The 21242-nt window shown below is 27.4% G+C and overlaps 1 protein-coding gene across 2 annotated transcripts; it reads right to left on the bottom strand.

Annotated features, from left to right (window-relative positions):
- Positions 1 to 2149: 2149 nt before the first annotated feature.
- LOC132907617 (sentrin-specific protease 8-like) lies at positions 2150 to 3404 on the bottom strand. Of its 2 annotated transcripts, none has more exons than XM_060960866.1 (2): positions 3259 to 3404; positions 2150 to 2999 (listed from the first exon to the last, which is right to left on the bottom strand). In XM_060960866.1, exon 2 carries the CDS (start codon positions 2962 to 2964, stop codon positions 2293 to 2295), a length of 672 nt encoding a protein of 223 aa, XP_060816849.1. In that variant the 5' UTR covers positions 2965 to 2999; positions 3259 to 3404; the 3' UTR covers positions 2150 to 2292. The 2 variants fall into 2 exon arrangements, with proteins under 2 accessions (XP_060816849.1, XP_060816850.1); XM_060960867.1 differs by lacking the exon at positions 3259 to 3404 and adding an exon at positions 3076 to 3176.
- Positions 3405 to 21242: the final 17838 nt, after the last annotated feature.

Below are 21242 nucleotides of genomic sequence, written 5' to 3'. Positions count from 1 at the left end.
TAAAGATTCTGTAATGTTTAATAGCACATATTTGCTATACCGAATATACATGAAACTGTATAAGTACAAAACGTTCAGTATATATATATATATATATATATACGACGTCTCCCACGTAACAAATTGTCAAAAAGTCAAGATATAACTCCCGTTACTATAAAAGATAGAAAAATATTTTATTAAGGGAAATTAAACGGTTTTAAATAACACACGATCGGGATCTTAAGTCACACATTTTTCATGTCTATTTTTAAATCTATTTTTTTAAGTAGATTTAGAAATTCTTTTTATAGATCAATCTGTACTTGTAAACTACATAGTTTAAAAGATTTCATCAAATTGATTGTATGAAAGGCAAAGAAAACAGAAATATGGAAATGTTGCGTGGTCATTTTCCATATAATAAATTTTACAAAATTAAGATTAAAACATAATTGAAATTAATCAATTCTCGATATAAGTGCTTTAATAGCTTTTTATAGAGAATATAAAGATCGATCGATGTATACAAAAATTTATAATTCCATTTAAAGATATACAGGTGATTTTTAAATATTCAAAATACCGCTACTTTCAGAATGGACACTTTGGATTCTTTTCTATCTTCTACTGTTGCAAGATTATAGTATGTCCGGCTGCGTGGGACACCCTGTACAGAACAACAGCGATGATATGATATCCTATACCTATAAGACCTATTCAATAAACAAAAGGCTCAGCTAATCCAGCTTTAGCTCTGCCTTTATTATTGTTGTCATATCACACAAACTATCTCGAATAATATCTAAAATGAGTCATGTTATAATTAGATCGATATGTTAATAACAACATCAATCAAATACATCGTTACTTCCAAAATTTAACGTACATCTGTGTGATGGTGAAGATTAACGAAGTTATAGAGCTCGCGCTAAATAAATTTATTTTTGTTTCATCAGAAAATATAACAATTTAACAACATTTTTTATCATGATTTAATAGATTTTAGCGAACTCTAAACATTTTTCTCTTTGACTTTTGAGATGCAAGATTTCTTTCTGGCAATTCCTGGCCATCCTATTATGATACTCTTCTTTACGTAAGGTTCTTCAAACTTTGCGTTCGTTCCCTCAAATATACTTTTTCTAATTCTTATTTATCTAATTCCTATTTGTTTAATTTTTATTTGTCTAATTCTTTTATAAATTTAATTCTTTCCGTGTTAATTCCTGGATTTATTCTTATCTGTCTGCAAGTAAATCTACCATTGATATTCGATAATAATTTATTTTTCTTAATTTTATGCTCAATTTTGTGAATAACGTAAACACACACATATGTTTATATTTTTTATGTATGGTTGATATATGTTTATATATATTTTATAAAATCCGTGATTTACTATTGGTCATAAGTTTTATATCTTCGCACGTAATTGTATCCATCTGAACTGAACATATTAATTTACTTTTATTTGGATACATAGCTATATCTCAAATATCTTTATTGATATTTTGTTCCTTTTCACATCTTATTTTTATTATCTTTTGTGAAATTTAATCTCTTTCTCTGATTTGTTTTATTAATAGTCTAGTTTTTCCTTGCAACACAATGTACGGTACAATACAGTAGGACTGCCTATAACGCGAGACATACGTTCCGTGTTATACAGATTTCGTGTTATATGAATCCAAGAGAGCAAAAAAGAACTATAACTAAATAAATATCTCTAATAGTCTTTTTTTAGTATGACAAAATAATATGCGTTCCGCGATAATAACTTTTACATAATGCACACTGTAAACAATCCCTCCTTGTCGCACAAGAGTTAATGCAAAACTGAGTTTCGAGTCAATTCAAACGTACGCATATTTTCATATCAGAAATGAGTCATTTCCAGCAACTTCTTCATCGCGTCATACGCATGGCACAATTTTTAGTCCTCGTTATGGGAGTACCACGTTACAGAGTATCTGACTGTACAATACAGTATATCTATAAATTTAGGAATTGGTGTAACTGGTATTCTTTATTTCACCAATGTACATCAATGTCACCAACATATAAGTTGTGAATATATTATGTATTGACATATAATATAATATTCTATATACTATAACTATATACGTATATAAAATACAGGAATATGTAAAATAATAATACTAGTAAATATTAATATATTTGTAAATTTATTACCTACATCATAAATTCAACATAAAATTGTAAACAAATTATTTGATAATAGAATAGTTACAATATATTTGTACAAAAATAATTAAATGTAATAATTGTATATGTACATGATACTTATCATTAATTAGCAAGTGGTTTACGTTTAAGATCATTTATCAAGTTTAATAAATCTGTACGTTTTGTACGCACTAATTCTTTTACCTGGTCATAATTACATCCATTCATGTTTTCATTTTTCAAAATATGATTTGTAATAATATCTGCCAAACATAACACATAAACTCCACAATCATAACCATTGTCTTGTTGTGGACTATTTACCTCAACGAATCTCTTGTTAGGTTCATTCTTATCAAGTACGCAACTCATTACATTCTCTGCAAATTGTGAGGCGATACTACCATTATATCCTTTTGCCGAATCAAAATGATAACATGTTTTATCTCCTTTACAAAATATTAATAAACTCCAATGTGTTCCTCCAGCTGTATCTTTTTTATCACAGTTATTCAAAGGAAAAAGAATACATTTGCATTCTGATATACTAAAAGGGTCCAAAAATATAATATATTGATCTGGTTCTGTCATTTTTAACAATTGTGTTAATTCAGGACTGATAAAGTAAAAGTCTCTTTTCTCATTCTTGTTAAATGTTTCATCCAGATATTCAAAATAAAATCCTATTATAACATCATTCAACCAATGTGATCCTTGAAGCAATTCAACATCACTTGCTCTCAGTAAGCAGTCGTAGTAGCTCAAAATAATTTCATTTGATGAGTCTGTTGCCATGTTGTAAAGCAATCAGAAACAATGCAGATGAAAATCTGTGGAAAGTTAAATTAGAATTATACTTAAAACCATACGATATAGCATATTCATGTGAAATAAATAGAAGCAAACCATTTAAGCTAATGTATTGTGATACAATAAATTAAATACTTAACAAATTAATGAAATTTAATGTATATTAACATTTTTAAATCGCAATGTCATTTATTCTATTGTTTTTAAGTAAATATTATAATATGTGAATAACTTTTCTGCTTTATGTTAGTATCATCTCCTGCATATTATATATATTACCATAGAAATTTAAAGATCTTTTTTAACAACTTTCTTCATCACTTTTGACATAACGAAAATCAAACCACCTTTGTTTCTTCTCTATGTACTAAATGTAAATTCGAATCCTTTCGTATCTTATAACGTATGTCATGTATAAATTAAAACATAAAATAGAGAAGAAACTTATATAATATAATAAACAAAATTTTCTTATGACAACAGTCTCACAGATGGCGCACATCCATTAAACATACTCTAGTTAGAAGTTAGAGGATTTGTTTTTATTTATCTCACGGTATACAATTTTTCATGTTTCGATTACATTGGCAACAATAACAAATATTCTACCTGATAATATCAAGTGCCTCACTCTGTAAAATATTTTCTTTTTGACTTTCCCGCATTTTATGACGAACCTTGCAGTTCTGCCACGGCGCAGCGCATTAAACGCCGCCATTTATGAGTCAATGCTTGTATTTCACGTTTCACATCAATACGCCACTCTCGAATATAAATTATTAGAGTCTAACAATTTGAATATAATATGTCAATTAATAAAATCACATAGACTGAAATATGTAAATAATAAATATCACAAAAATTCAATAGTAATAAAAAAAAATAAATTGAAAGTACGAAATTATTTCCAAATTATTTTCAGAAGTTAGTATTTTATAGTAATTTCTTATTCATTTTATTAGAGCAAATACGTCATGAATCTTTTACATTAACTTCTGTCGCGTATTAATTCGTGTAAGATAAACTGTTTCTTCTGCAGTTCTCCACAAGTAAAAGACCATGGACGTGATATCTGGTGATCTCGGAGGCTAAGGAATTGGAATTGTTTATAAAATATACTAGTAAAGTTTTGCAGAGAACATCCTATATATACCTTGTAGATCTTTAAATATTAAGTTAAATTTTGTCAAATATTAAAAATATTTTCCTTAACGTCCTGATATACGATAACTAAATCAATATCATAGAATAGTTAATTCTATTTACAAATTATAAATTATGAAATAGAAATAAATTTGATTTCAATTAAACCTTCTTTGGCTGAGTCACACATCAGTATCTATAAATAATGTTCCTTGTCGAATGTCACCATTTCTAAATTTATGTAAAAATCCATTTACTTTACCATCGAATTCAGGGCAAGTTAACATTGCAGATTCTTCGTGACTGCAGATTTTCCACAAACTATAATCAGTAGTTTGTCGAAAGCTAGTCTGATACCAACAACAGGTCCATATTTCTCAGCTAATCGATATCAGGTATCAGCATAATATTTCGTCTGATTTACTAATCTTGCGATATTTAATATATTTCCAATGCCGGGTAAATCTCGAGGACCTTAAATTTAAAAAAATGACGAATGTGCATCATTAAATATGTAATTGTTTACATACAAATATATAATTTAAGAAGTTCACATAATCGTATAGTAAATGAAATTTTAACGGTCGTTATAGTTGAACGATATTTTTATAATTAATACAATCACGAGACATAGAACGTCAATTCACATTGTCGGCTCAACAAATGTTCACGATACATTAACTCTTGCTAAATAAAAGACAATAAATAAATGATTAAGCTATTATTACGTGTCCGTAACTAAACGTTATGGTACGAATCTAAACAAAGTCCATTACTGTTGTACCTTCACAAATCTTGACACGGTCTTAAATTTTGATTATATCTAAACATTGCTATCTCTTTATCTAATAACTTACCTCCTAATAACTGAATAATTCCGGGTTCCCGAGTCTCGAGTCGATTTCTTCTGACTTTTGCCGAGCTGATACAAAGTTAAAGCACCTGTTCATGCTGATACATAATTACTTGTGGTTTAAATTAAATTATTTATAATTATTTCGTATGAAAGACATTTTATCAGATTCATTTTTATTATTATTAAATTATTATAAATATTATCCCTGTCTACAAGAAATCGTTATATCCATTTCTTTCTCCTCATACCAATTTGTTTCAATAACTTAGGCAACTTATTAAAATAGGAAAGTATCACTGCAGTAATTAAATCGTAGTAATTAAAAGCATTTCGAAAAATGTATTGATCCAGAAGCTATTGAATATTGTAAGAAACAAAATAAATACGATTACAATTTGTTGCTAAAAGTGTCTACATTTTAACGAATGCTGTTTTTCATTAATTGGAAAAGAAAATATATATGAGTTATAACGATTTAAAAACTATATTCACTCTCAACCTAATGTACGTTTGTATGTACAATATTTGTGCAAAGTATAGTTTCTTATATTAACACAATGACGTATTTGAATTTGAGAAAAATGTAATTCACTACTTTCACTATTTCACGAAATTTTTAAATCTACATATGTATGCCATTTAAATCTTAATGTAACGAAATCGAAAACGCAACTAATGAGAAGAAATATAAAGTTACTACTGCTATTTTCTTAAAGACGTAACGCAAAAAGCAACACCGACCATCCCGAAGCGCGTTATATAGAGAAAATGTATAGTCCTTTCACTAAAGTATCGGTTAAGTGAACTAAGATTCAGGTATGAAGTTTCAAACATGCTTCGATCGTAAAGAATTAGTATGCAGACCCGAAATTGTGTAACGTACGTAACAGCGGAGTATTTACACTTGCTAAATAAAAAATTAAGTACCGCAATTGATTTAAACAATATAAACGTATTAACAAGACGAAGTTGAACAGTGTTAATCATATAGGATAATATATAAATTTAACCATTTAAGTTAATTTTTTCTTGATATTTTGTTTGATACGATAATGGTAATTTCAATGAAGCAATATTATCTTATAAAAATACCCACAGCTCGTCTCTTCATGGACACATAAATTTAGTTCCATTTGGCTACGATTTTATTTTTCATTCATAATGAAGACACTTTCAACGGGAACAGAAATGTCAATAAGACCTTGTTAATCATTATAGACAGTACACTCTGCTACAATTCGTTCGCATAATCTAGGAATTATACGTTTTTCTCAAGTATCCTCCTCCTTTCCTGTATACTCGCTGAGCGTACGCGTTCATCAAGCTCTGATTTTCACGCACGCCTTCCCCTTCACAAATTCTCGCACGGAATTTTCAGTAGCTGCATACCGAAATTGCTTCAACTATCTAAAATTGCAGTTAATAAAATAAAATAGGGTAGTAAGTACTAATATTAAGTACTATTAAAATTAGAAGCTGAAAATATCCACTGACCTTTAAGAATGAGGTCCCGTGGTCATCTCAAGGTAGATCATCGACCGTGAGAAGTTCTCTTCTCCAGCCTCCCCACTCTATCCCCTTACCATCACCCCCATTTTCCCCCACTTCCACTCTCAACAGCCAGTATCATACACCGCTGTGACACACTTCTGACTGGAATTTTTTTCAAACATGTTCCACACTTCAGGGTTCAACGATCCATCCAAGAGTATGATCTGTTACTCGGTAAGCTCTGCTAGTAGGACACTGATCTCGATAGCTCTTGAAACGTGTACAAGGGCTGGTACGAAAGTAATGCCTGTTCTTCTTACTGGCTAGATTATCGTTTATCATTAGATTGCAAATATTCATGCAAATTCATATTTATGCAATTCTCTAGGCAGAGATTTGTTTCAGCTGTTAAGTATTGTAACGAATATTATATTTTGGGATATTTCATATATTTTGTCGCGTTCTATATGCATTCTTGCACCTTGAAGAAATGACAAAAATGTAGCCCTGTTTGCTACATGTAATTTCTCGATGCTTACTGTATTTTACCTCATTGACACTGAATACGAAACATAAGGATTAAATAGTAATTACTTATTATTATAGGGAATCACCTATAGGTGGTATACTAAGAAATACTAGGGAAAATGAGCGAAAGATTCTAAAAATATCAGCGATAATTAATGACAAATTTACACAACTTTCACTGGTTTTGTGTTCCGGTATAAGTGTTAATGTGTGTAAATAGTCATTCGATTTCTTGCATTTCACTTTTTACATACTAAATTTACGTAAAGTATAATGCTTCAATAATAGAAATAAATATCATGTAAATTATGGAAAACTTAATTCTGTATATACATAAGTAAAATTACTTAAAACATTTAAATATCAAGGTTATCGAGACTTTCAGCAATGTAAACTTCGTTTTAATTAGATATAGAATGTTTACATTATTTTTCAACATATTAGTTACTTATTCCGTGATGAATACAATTGTGACAGTTGTAACATTACTTTTTTCATTATTCCACGACCTTGGATTTTCCAAACAAGTTCTAAAATTTATAAATATACAATTTTGTTTTATTTAAAAATTAAAAGTATATTTGTTAAAAAATGAATGATTGGAATTTAGTTTAATAAGGAAAGAATATTAATGAAAGTTTAGTTAATTAAGATATTACTCATTACATTGTATTATTATCATTTTTCAGTATATTTAATAATGTATAATATTGTGAAAATATTATATATCTTGTAACATATCACAAGTTAAACAAAAGGATATATTAAAAAAGTATTTATATAGCTCAAAATTTTATATATAATTTTATAGATATTTTATAATATTATAAATAAATAATATAAAATAGGAAACTGCAAAACTGAAAGCGTTCATACAGAATGATATTCGTTCAGGAATTTCGTTCACGAAACAAGCTTAAACATCTTCATTTACTTTTTGCTTTCAATTGTTAGAAACGCTTTCATTTATTCGATAATTTCAAATGAAATATCGATTATTTCGCTCCACTTACTTTCTCTCTCGTATCCGTACGACACCATTATTTAAGGTGAACTTGTACGTACAACCATCTCTCGTAAGTCGTGTTCTGTTTTCATATTTTGTAAAGTAGGTTTCTCATTTTCCGCTAGAGTTGCCCTCGCATATGCGGTCACGTGAATGCAAAAAATTTGGAATTCAAGCATCTAAGACGAGAAACCGGATTTTGATGGAAGAAGTGCTTCCATTTAGAGAAACGAACTAACGACACTTTAAAAAAGTTGCGCATATGCGAAAAGGGTACTGAACGGTATAGCTTCTTTTTTTTTTTTTTTCTAAAGTTATGAGAACTTAAACGAACACGAAGAAATGGAAGAAAAAGAGAAAAGTAATGGTACCGCAGAGAAAAAAAATGTACACGAAAAGGATTTACCAAAGAATTTTTCATTTTATGCAACGATTATCGTACAAAGCTAGTCGAAACGAACGTACTTGCAAGTACGCGTGCTAATGCGATGCAGGAAGTAGAAGAAAGCGCGTGTATCGTGTACGCTATTGGAAATGTAGGTGATTCAAAAAGCGTATTGTCAAGCGTGATCTGTCTAGTTTTCATTACGCATATCCGCCCATTGCTATAATACACAGGAAGAATAGAACAAAGCGTATTTTTTTTTTAAATATCCTGCAATCAGATTCGTGAAATTTTTTGGAGAACACAGAGATAAAGGCAGGTAGAAGTGGGAGAAGAGGATGAGGAATTGATGAGGTGCCAGAGAGGGGCGGAGAAGAGAGGAGAGGAGAGGAGAGAAAAGAAGAGAAGGGGCCAGAATGACACCGTTTGTGTGTTACTCATTGTTTTGCCAAAAGTGGTAGTAGTAGGGCGCAATGGTGTTAACTACGTATTTACTAAACGACGAAGGTGTAGTGGTAGCCGTTCTAGAACGTCAGATGCTAGCGACGAAGGAAGTGGCTTTCATTAGTAGTGGTGGAGGTGGTGGTAGTGAGCGCGCGGCACACTTCGCGCTTCTCTTTGTAACTTCTCACAGTACCACGCACCTTGGCTTACTCTCGCAGGTGAAATAAACTGTTCCTTCAGCGCTATATACTATTATATACTATTATATACTATTACGTACTAACGTATAACGATATATACCATTACGTAATAACCAATAACGTTATATACTATTACGTAATGACATATAACGTTATATACTATTACGTAATGACGTATAAGGTTATATACTATTACGTAATGACCTATAACGTTATATACTATTACGTAATAACGTATAACGTTATATACCATTACGTAATAACGTATAACGTTATATAATAAAACGTAATACCGTATAACGTTATATACTATTACGTAATAACGTATAACGTTATATACTATTACGTACTAACGTATAACGATATATACTATTACGTAATAACGCATAACGTCATATAGTATTACGTAATGACGTATAACGTTATATACTAATACGTAATAACGTATAACGTTATATACTATTACGTACTAAAGTATAACGTTATATAATAAAACGTAATATCGTATAACGTTATATACTATTACGTAATAACGTATAACGTTATATAATAAAACGTAACATCGTATAACGTTATATACTATTACGTACTAACGCATAACGTTGTATACTATTACGTTATGATGTATATCCTTATATACTAATACGTAAAAACGTATAACGTTATATACTATTACGTACTAACGTATAACGTCAATACCATTACGTAATAACGTACAACGTTATATACTATTACGTAATGACGTATAACGTTATATACTATTACGTAATGACGTACAGCGTTATATAATAATACGTAATATCGTATAACGTTATATACTATTACGTACTAAAGTATAACGTTATATAATAAAACGTAATATCGTTTAACGTTATATACTATTACGTAATAACGTCTAACGTTATATACTATTACGTAGTAACGCATAACGTTATATACTATTACGTTATGACGTATATCGTTATATACTAATACGTAAAAAAGTATAACATTATATACTATTACGTACTAACGTATAACGATATATACCATTACGTAATAACGTATAACGTTATATACTATTACGTAATGACATGTAACGATATATACAAATACGTGATTACGTATAACGTTATATACTATTACGTTATGACGTATATCGTTATATACTAATACGTAAAAACGTATAACGTTATATACTATTACGTACTAACGTATAACGATATATACCATTACGTAATAACCAATAACGTTATATACTATTACGTAATGACATATAACGTTATATACTATTACGTAATGACGTATAAGGTTATATACTATTACGTAATGACCTATAACGCTATATACTATTACGTAATAACGTATAACGTTATATACCATTACGTAATAACGTATAACGTTATATAATAAAACGTAATACCGTATAACGTTATATACTATTACGTAATAACGTATAACGTTATATACTATTACGTACTAACGTATAACGATATATACTATTACGTAATAACGCATAACGTCATATAGTATTACGTAACATCGTATAACGTTATATACTATTACGTACTAACGCATAACGTTATATACTATTACGTTATGATGTATATCCTTATATACTAATACGTAAAAACGTATAACGTTATATACTATTACGTACTAACGTATAACGTATATACCATTACGTAATAACGTACAACGTTATATACTATTACGTACTAACGTATAACGGTATATACTATTACGTAATAACGTATAACGTCATATAGTATTACGTAACGACGTATAACGTTATATACTAATACTTAATAACGTATAACGTTATATACTATTACGTAATGACGTACAACGTTATATAATAAAACGTAATATCGTATAACGTCATATACTATTACGTACTAAAGTATAACGTTATATAATAAAACGTAATATCGTATAACGTTATATACCATTACGTAATAACGTATAACGTTATATAATAAAACGTAATACCGTATAACGTTATATACTATTACGTAATAACGTATAACGTTATATACTATTACGTACTAACGTATAACGATATATACTATTACGTAATAACGCATAACGACATATAGTATTACGTAATGACGTATAACGTTATATACTAATACGTAATAACGTATAACGTTATATACTATTACGTAATGACGTACAATGTTATATAATAAAACGTAATATCGTATAACGTCATATACTATTACGTACTAAAGTATAACGTTATATAATAAAACGTAATATCGTATAACGTTATATACTATTACGTAATAACGTATAACGTTATATAATAAAATGTAATATCGTATAACGTTATATACTATTACGTACTAACGCATAACGTTATATACTATTACGTTATGACGTATATCGTTCTATACTAATACGCAATAACGTATAACGTTATATACTATTACGTAATTACGTATAACGTTATATAATATAACGTAATATCGTATAACGTTATATACTATTACGTAATAACGTATAACGTTATATACTATTACGTACTAACGTATAACGGTATATACTATTACGTAATAACGTATAACGTCATATAGTATTACGTAACGACGTATAACGTTATATACTAATACTTAATAACGTATAACGTTATATACTATTACGTAATGAAGTACAACGTTATATAATAAAACGTAATATCGTATAACGTCATATACTATTACGTACTAAAGTATAACGTTATATAATAAAACGTAATAACGTATAACGTTATATAATAAAACGTAATATCGTATAACGTTATATACTATTACGTACTAACGCATAACGTTATATACTATTACGTTATGATGTATATCCTTATATACTAATACGTAAAAACGTATAACGTTATATACTATTACGTACTAACGTATAACGTATATACCATTACGTAATAACGTACAACGTTATATACTATTACGTACTAACGTATAACGGTATATACTATTACGTAATAACGTATAACGTCATATAGTATTACGTAACGACGTATAACGTTATATACTAATACTTAATAACGTATAACGTTATATACTATTACGTAATGACGTACAACGTTATATAATAAAACGTATTATCGTATAACGTCATATACTATTACGTACTAAAGTATAACGTTATATAATAAAACGTAATATCGTATAACGTTATATACTATTACGAATAACGTATAAGGTTATATACTGTTACGTACTAACGTATAACGATATATACTATTACGTAATAACGTATAACGTCATATAGTATTACGTAATGACGTATAACGTTATATATTAATACGTAATAACGTATAACGTTATATACTATTACGTAATGACGTACAGCGTTATATAATAATACGTAATATCGTATAACGTTATATACTATTACGTAGTAAAGCATAACGTTATATAATAAAACGTAATACCGTATAACGTTATATACTATTACGTAATAACGTATAACGTTATATACTATTACGTACTAACGTATAACGATATATACTACTACGTAATAACGTATAACGTCATATAGTATTACGTAATGACGTATAACGTTATATACTAATACGTAATAACGTATAACGTTATATCATATTACGTAATGACGTACAATGTTATATAATAAAACGTAATATCGTATAACGTCATATACTATTACGTACTAACGCATAACGTTATATACTATTACGTTATGATGTATATCCTTATATACTAATACGTAAAAACGTATAACGTTATATACTATTACGTACTAACGTATAACGTATATACCATTACGTAATAACGTACAACGCTATATACTATTACGTACTAACGTATAACGGTATATACTATTACGTAATAACGTATAACGTCATATAGTATTACGTAACGACGTATAACGTTATATACTAATACTTAATAACGTATAACGTTATATACTATTACGTAATGACGTACAACGTTATATAATAAAACGTAATATCGTATAACGTCATATACTATTACGTACTAAAGTATAACGTTATATAATAAAACGTAATATCGTATAACGTTATATACTATTACGTAATAACGTATAACGTCATATAGTATTACGTAACGACGTATAACGTTATATACTATTACGTACTAACGCATAACGTTATATACTATTACGTTATGATGTATATCCTTATATACTAATACGTAAAAACGTATAACGTTATATACTATTACGTACTAACGTATAACGTCAATACCATTACGTAATAACGTACAACGTTATATACTATTACGTAATGACGTACAACGTTATATAATAAAACGTATTATCGTATAACGTCATATACTATTACGTACTAAAGTATAACGTTATATAATAATACGTAATATCGTATAACGTTATATACTATTACGTAGTAAAGTATAACGTTATATAATAAAACGTAATACCGTATAACGTTATATACTATTACGTAATAACGTACAACGTTATATACTATTACGTACTAACATATAACGGTATATACTATTACGTAATAACGTATAACGTCATATAGTATTACGTAACGACGTATAACGTTATATACTAATACTTAATAACGTATAACGTTATATACTATTACGTAATGACGTACAACGTTATATAATAAAACGTAATATCGTATAACGTCATATACTATTACGTACTAAAGTATAACGTTATATAATAAAACGTAATATCGTATAACGTTATATACTATTACGTAATAACGTATAACGTTATATAATAAAACGTAATATCGTATAACGTTATATACTATTACGTAATAACGTATAACGTTATATAATAAAACGTAATATCGTATAACGTTATATACTATTACGTACTAACGCATAACGTTATATACTATTACGTTATGATGTATATCCTTATATACTAATACGTAAAAACGTATAACGTTATATACTATTACGTACTAACGTATAACGTATATACCATTACGTAATAACGTACAACGTTATATACTATTACGTACTAACGTATAACGGTATATACTATTACGTAATAACGTATAACGTCATATAGTATTACGTAACGACGTATAACGTTATATACTAATACTTAATAACGTATAACGTTATATACTATTACGTAATGACGTACAACGTTATATAATAAAACGTAATATCGTATAACGTCATATACTATTACGTACTAAAGTATAACGTTATATAATAAAACGTAATATCGTATAACGTTATATACCATTACGTAATAACGTATAACGTTATATAATAAAACGTAATACCGTATAACGTTATATACTATTACGTAATAACGTATAACGTTATATACTATTACGTACTAACGTATAACGATATATACTATTACGTAATAACGCATAACGACATATAGTATTACGTAATGACGTATAACGTTATATACTAATACGTAATAACGTATAACGTTATATACTATTACGTAATGACGTACAATGTTATATAATAAAACGTAATATCGTATAACGTCATATACTATTACGTACTAAAGTATAACGTTATATAATAAAACGTAATATCGTATAACGTTATATACTATTACGTAATAACGTATAACGTTATATAATAAAATGTAATATCGTATAACGTTATATACTATTACGTACTAACGCATAACGTTATATACTATTACGTTATGACGTATATCGTTCTATACTAATACGCAATAACGTATAACGTTATATACTATTACGTAATTACGTATAACGTTATATAATATAACGTAATATCGTATAACGTTATATACTATTACGTAATAACGTATAACGTTATATACTATTACGTACTAACGTATAACGGTATATACTATTACGTAATAACGTATAACGTCATATAGTATTACGTAACGACGTATAACGTTATATACTAATACTTAATAACGTATAACGTTATATACTATTACGTAATGAAGTACAACGTTATATAATAAAACGTAATATCGTATAACGTCATATACTATTACGTACTAAAGTATAACGTTATATAATAAAACGTAATAACGTATAACGTTATATAATAAAACGTAATATCGTATAACGTTATATACTATTACGTACTAACGCATAACGTTATATACTATTACGTTATGATGTATATCCTTATATACTAATACGTAAAAACGTATAACGTTATATACTATTACGTACTAACGTATAACGTATATACCATTACGTAATAACGTACAACGTTATATACTATTACGTACTAACGTATAACGGTATATACTATTACGTAATAACGTATAACGTCATATAGTATTACGTAACGACGTATAACGTTATATACTAATACTTAATAACGTATAACGTTATATACTATTACGTAATGACGTACAACGTTATATAATAAAACGTATTATCGTATAACGTCATATACTATTACGTACTAAAGTATAACGTTATATAATAAAACGTAATATCGTATAACGTTATATACTATTACGAATAACGTATAAGGTTATATACTGTTACGTACTAACGTATAACGATATATACTATTACGTAATAACGTATAACGTCATATAGTATTACGTAATGACGTATAACGTTATATATTAATACGTAATAACGTATAACGTTATATACTATTACGTAATGACGTACAGCGTTATATAATAATACGTAATATCGTATAACGTTATATACTATTACGTAGTAAAGCATAACGTTATATAATAAAACGTAATACCGTATAACGTTATATACTATTACGTAATAACGTATAACGTTATATACTATTACGTACTAACGTATAACGATATATACTACTACGTAATAACGTATAACGTCATATAGTATTACGTAATGACGTATAACGTTATATACTAATACGTAATAACGTATAACGTTATATCATATTACGTAATGACGTACAATGTTATATAATAAAACGTAATATCGTATAACGTCATATACTATTACGTACTAACGCATAACGTTATATACTATTACGTTATGATGTATATCCTTATATACTAATACGTAAAAACGTATAACGTTATATACTATTACGTAATGACGTACAACGTTATATAATAAAACGTAATATCGTATAATGTCATATACTATTACGTACTAAAGTATAACGTTATATAATAAAACGTAATATCGTATAACGTTATATACTATTACGTAATAACGTATAACGTTATATAATAAAACGTAATATCGTATAACGTTATATACTATTACGTAATAACGTATAACGTTATATAATAAAACGTAATATCGTATAACGTTATATACTATTACGTACTAACGCATAACGTTATATACTATTACGTTATGATGTATATCCTTATATACTTATACGTAAAAACGTATAACGTTATATACTATTACGTACTAACGTATAACGTATATACCATTACGTAATAACGTACAACGTTATATACTATTACGTAATGACGTATAACGTTATATACTATTACGTAATGACATATAACGATATATACAAATACGTGATTACGTATAACGTTATATACTATTACGTTATGACGTATATCGTTATATACTAATACGTAAAAACGTATAACGTTATATACTATTACGTACTAACGTATAACGATATATACCATTACGTAATAACCAATAACGTTATATACTATTACGTAATGACATATAACGTTATATACTATTACGTAATGACGTATAAGGTTATATACTATTACGTAATGACCTATAACGTTATATACTATTACGTAATAACGTATAACGTTATATACCATTACGTAATAACGTATAACGTTATATAATATAACGTAATACCGTATAACGTTATATACTAATACGTGATAACGTATAACGTTAAATACTATTACCTAATGACGTACAACGTTATATAATAAAACGTAATATCGTATAACGTTATATACTATTACGTAATAACGTATAACGTTATATATTAATACGTAATAACGTATAACGTTATATACTATTACGTAATGACGTACAGCGTTATATAATAATACGTAATATCGTATAACGTTATATACTATTACGTACTAAAGTATAACGTTATATAATAAAACGTAATATCGTTTAACGTTATATACTATTACGTAATAACGTATAACGTTATATACTATTACGTAGTAACGCATAACGTTATATACTATTACGTTATGACGTATATCGTTATATACTAATACGTAAAAACGTATAACATTATTTACTATTACGTACTAACGTATAACGATATATACCATTACGTAATAACGTATAACGTTATATACTATTACGTAATGACATATAACGATATATACAAATACGTGATTACGTATAACGTTATATACTATTACGTTATGACGTATATCGTTATATACTAATACGTAAAAACGTATAACGTTATATACTATTACGTACTAACGTATAACGATATATACCATTACGTAATAACCAATAACGTTATATACTATTACGTAATGACATATAACGTTATATACTATTACGTAATGACGTATAAGGTTATATACTATTACGTAATGACCTATAACGTTATATACTATTACGTAATAACGTATAACGTTATATACCATTACGTAATAACGTATAACGTTATATAATAAAACGTAACATCGTATGACGTTAAATACTATTACGTACTAACGCATAACGTTATATACTATTACGTTATGATGTATATCCTTATATACTAATACGTAAAAACGTAAAACGTTATATACTATTACGTACTAACGTATAACGTATATACCATTACGTAATAACGTACAACGTTATATACTATTACGTACTAACATATAACGGTATATACTATTACGTAATAACGTCTAACGTCATATAGTATTACGTAACGACGTATAACGTTATATACTAATACTTAATAACGTATAACGTTATATACTATTACGTAATGACGTACAACGTTATATAATAAAACGTAATATCGTATAACGTCATATACTATTACGTACTAAAGTATAACGTTATATAATAAAACGTAATATCGTATAACGTTATATACTATTACGTAATAACGTATAACGTCATATAGTATTACGTAACGACGTATAACGTTATATACTATTACGTAATAACGTATAACGTTATATACTATTACGTAGTAACGCATAACGTTATATACTATTACGTTATGACGTATATCGTTATATACTAATACGTAAAAACGTATAACATTATATACTATTACGTACTAACGTATAACGATATATACCATTACGTAATAACGTATAACGTTATATACTATTACGTAATGACATATAACGATATATACAAATACGTGATTACGTATAACGTTATATACTATTACGTTATGACGTATATCGTTATATACTAATACGTAAAAACGTATAACGTTATATACTATTACGTACTAACGTATAACGTATATACCATTACGTAATAACGTACAACGTTATATACTATTACGTACTAACGTATAACGTTATATAATAAAACGTAATACCGTATAACGTTATATACTATTACGTAATAACGTATAACGTTATATACTATTACGTACTAACGTATAACGATATATACTATTACGTAATAACGCATAACGTCATATAGTATTACGTAATGACGTATAACGTTATATACTAATACGTAATAACGTATAACGTTTTATACTATTACGTACTAAAGTATAACGTTATATAATAAAACGTAATATCGTATAACGTTATATACTATTACGTAATAACGTATAACGTTATATACTAATACGTAATAACGTATAACGTTTTATACTATTACGTAATGACATATAACGATATATACAAATACGTGATTACGTATAACGTTATATACTATTACGTGATGACGTATAACGTTATATACTAATACGTACTAACGTATAACGATATATACTATTACGTAATAACGCATAACGTCATATAGTATTACGTAATGACGTATAACGTTATATACTATTACGTAATAACGTATAACGTTATATACTATTACGTAGTAACGCATAACGTTATATACTATTACGTTATGACGTATATCGTTATATACTAATACGTAAAAACGTATAACATTATATACTATTACGTACTAACGTATAACGATATATACCATTACGTAATAACGTATAACGTTATATACTATTACGTAATGACATATAACGATATATACAAATACGTGATTACGTATAACGTTATATACTATTACGTGATGACGTATAACGTTATATACTAATACGTACTAACGTATAACGTTATATAGTATTACGTACTAACGTATAACGATATATACCATTACGTAATAACCAATAACGTTATATACTATTACGTAATGACATATAACGTTATATACTATTACGTAATGACGTATAAGGTTATATACTATTACATAATGACCTATAACGCTATATACTATTACGTAATAACGTATAACGTTATATACCATTACGTAATAAAGTATAACGTTATATAATAAAACGTAATACCGTATAACGTTATATACTATTACGTAATAACGTATAACGTTATATACTATTACGTACTAACGTATAACGATATATACTATTACGTAATAACGCATAACGTCATATAGTATTACGTAATGACGTATAACGTTATATACTAATACGTAATAACGTATAACGTTTTATACTATTACGTACTAAAGTATAACGTTATATAATAAAACGTAATATCGTATAACGTTATATACTATTACGTAATAACGTATAACGTTATATAATAAAACGTAACATCGTATGACGTTATATACTATTACGTACTAACGCATAACGTTATATACTATTACGTTATGATGTATATCCTTATATACTAATACGTAAAAACGTATAACGTTATATACTATTACGTACTAACGTATAACGTATATACCATTACGTAATAACGTACAACGTTATATACTATTACGTACTAACGTATAACGGTATATACTATTACGTAATAACGTATAACGTCATATAGTATTACGTAACGTCGTATAACGTTATATACTAATACTTAATAACGTATAACGTTATATACTATTACGTAATGACGTACAACGTTATATAATAAAACGTAATATCGTATAACGTCATATACTATTACGTACTAAAGTATAACGTTATATAATAAAACGTAATATCGTATAACGTTATATACTATTACGTAATAACGTATAACGTTATATAATAAAACGTAATATCGTATAACGTTATATACTATTACGTACTAACGCATAACGTTATATACTATTACGTTATGATGTATATCCTTATATACTAATACGTAAAAACGTATAACGTTATATACTATTACGTACTAACGTATAACGTATATACCATTACGCAATAACGTACAACGTTATATACTATTACGTAATGACGTATAACGGTATATACTATTACGTAATAACGTATAACGTCATATAGTATTACGTAACGACGTATAACGTTATATACTAATACTTAATAACGTATAACGTTATATACTATTACGTAATGACGTACAACGTTATATAATAAAACGTAATATCGTATAACGTCATATACTATTACGTACTAAAGTATAACGTTATATAATAAAACGTAATATCGTATAACGTTATATACTATTACGTACTAACGCATAACGTTATATACTATTACGTTATGATGTATATCCTTATATACTAATACGTATAAACGTATAACGTTATATACTATTACGTACTAACGTATAACGTATATACCATTACGTAATAACGTACAACGTTATATACTATTACGTAATGACGTATAACGTTATATACTAATACGTGATAACGTATAACGTTATATACTATTACCTAATGACGTACAACGTTATATAATAAAACGTAATATCGTATAACGTTATATACTATTACGTAATAACGTATAACGTTATATACTATTACGTACTAACGTATAACGTTATATACTATTACGTAATGATATATAACGTTATATACTAATACGTAATGATATATAACGTTATATAGTATTACATACTAACGCATAACGTCATATACTATTACGTACTAACGTGTAACGTTATATACTATTACGTAATAACGTATAACGTTATATACTATTACGTACTAACGTATAACGTTATATACTATTACGTAATGATATATAACGTTATATACTAATACGTAATGATATATAACGTTATATAGTATTACGTACTAACGCATAACGTCATATACTATTACGTACTAACGTGTAACGTCACATACTATTACGTACTAACGCATAACGTTATATAGTATTA

This window comes from Bombus pascuorum, chromosome 6 (assembly GCF_905332965.1).
Source record: "Bombus pascuorum chromosome 6, iyBomPasc1.1, whole genome shotgun sequence".
Lineage (NCBI taxonomy): Eukaryota > Metazoa > Arthropoda > Insecta > Hymenoptera > Apidae > Bombus > Bombus pascuorum.
This window is presented reverse-complemented; position numbering and strand designations above follow the sequence as displayed.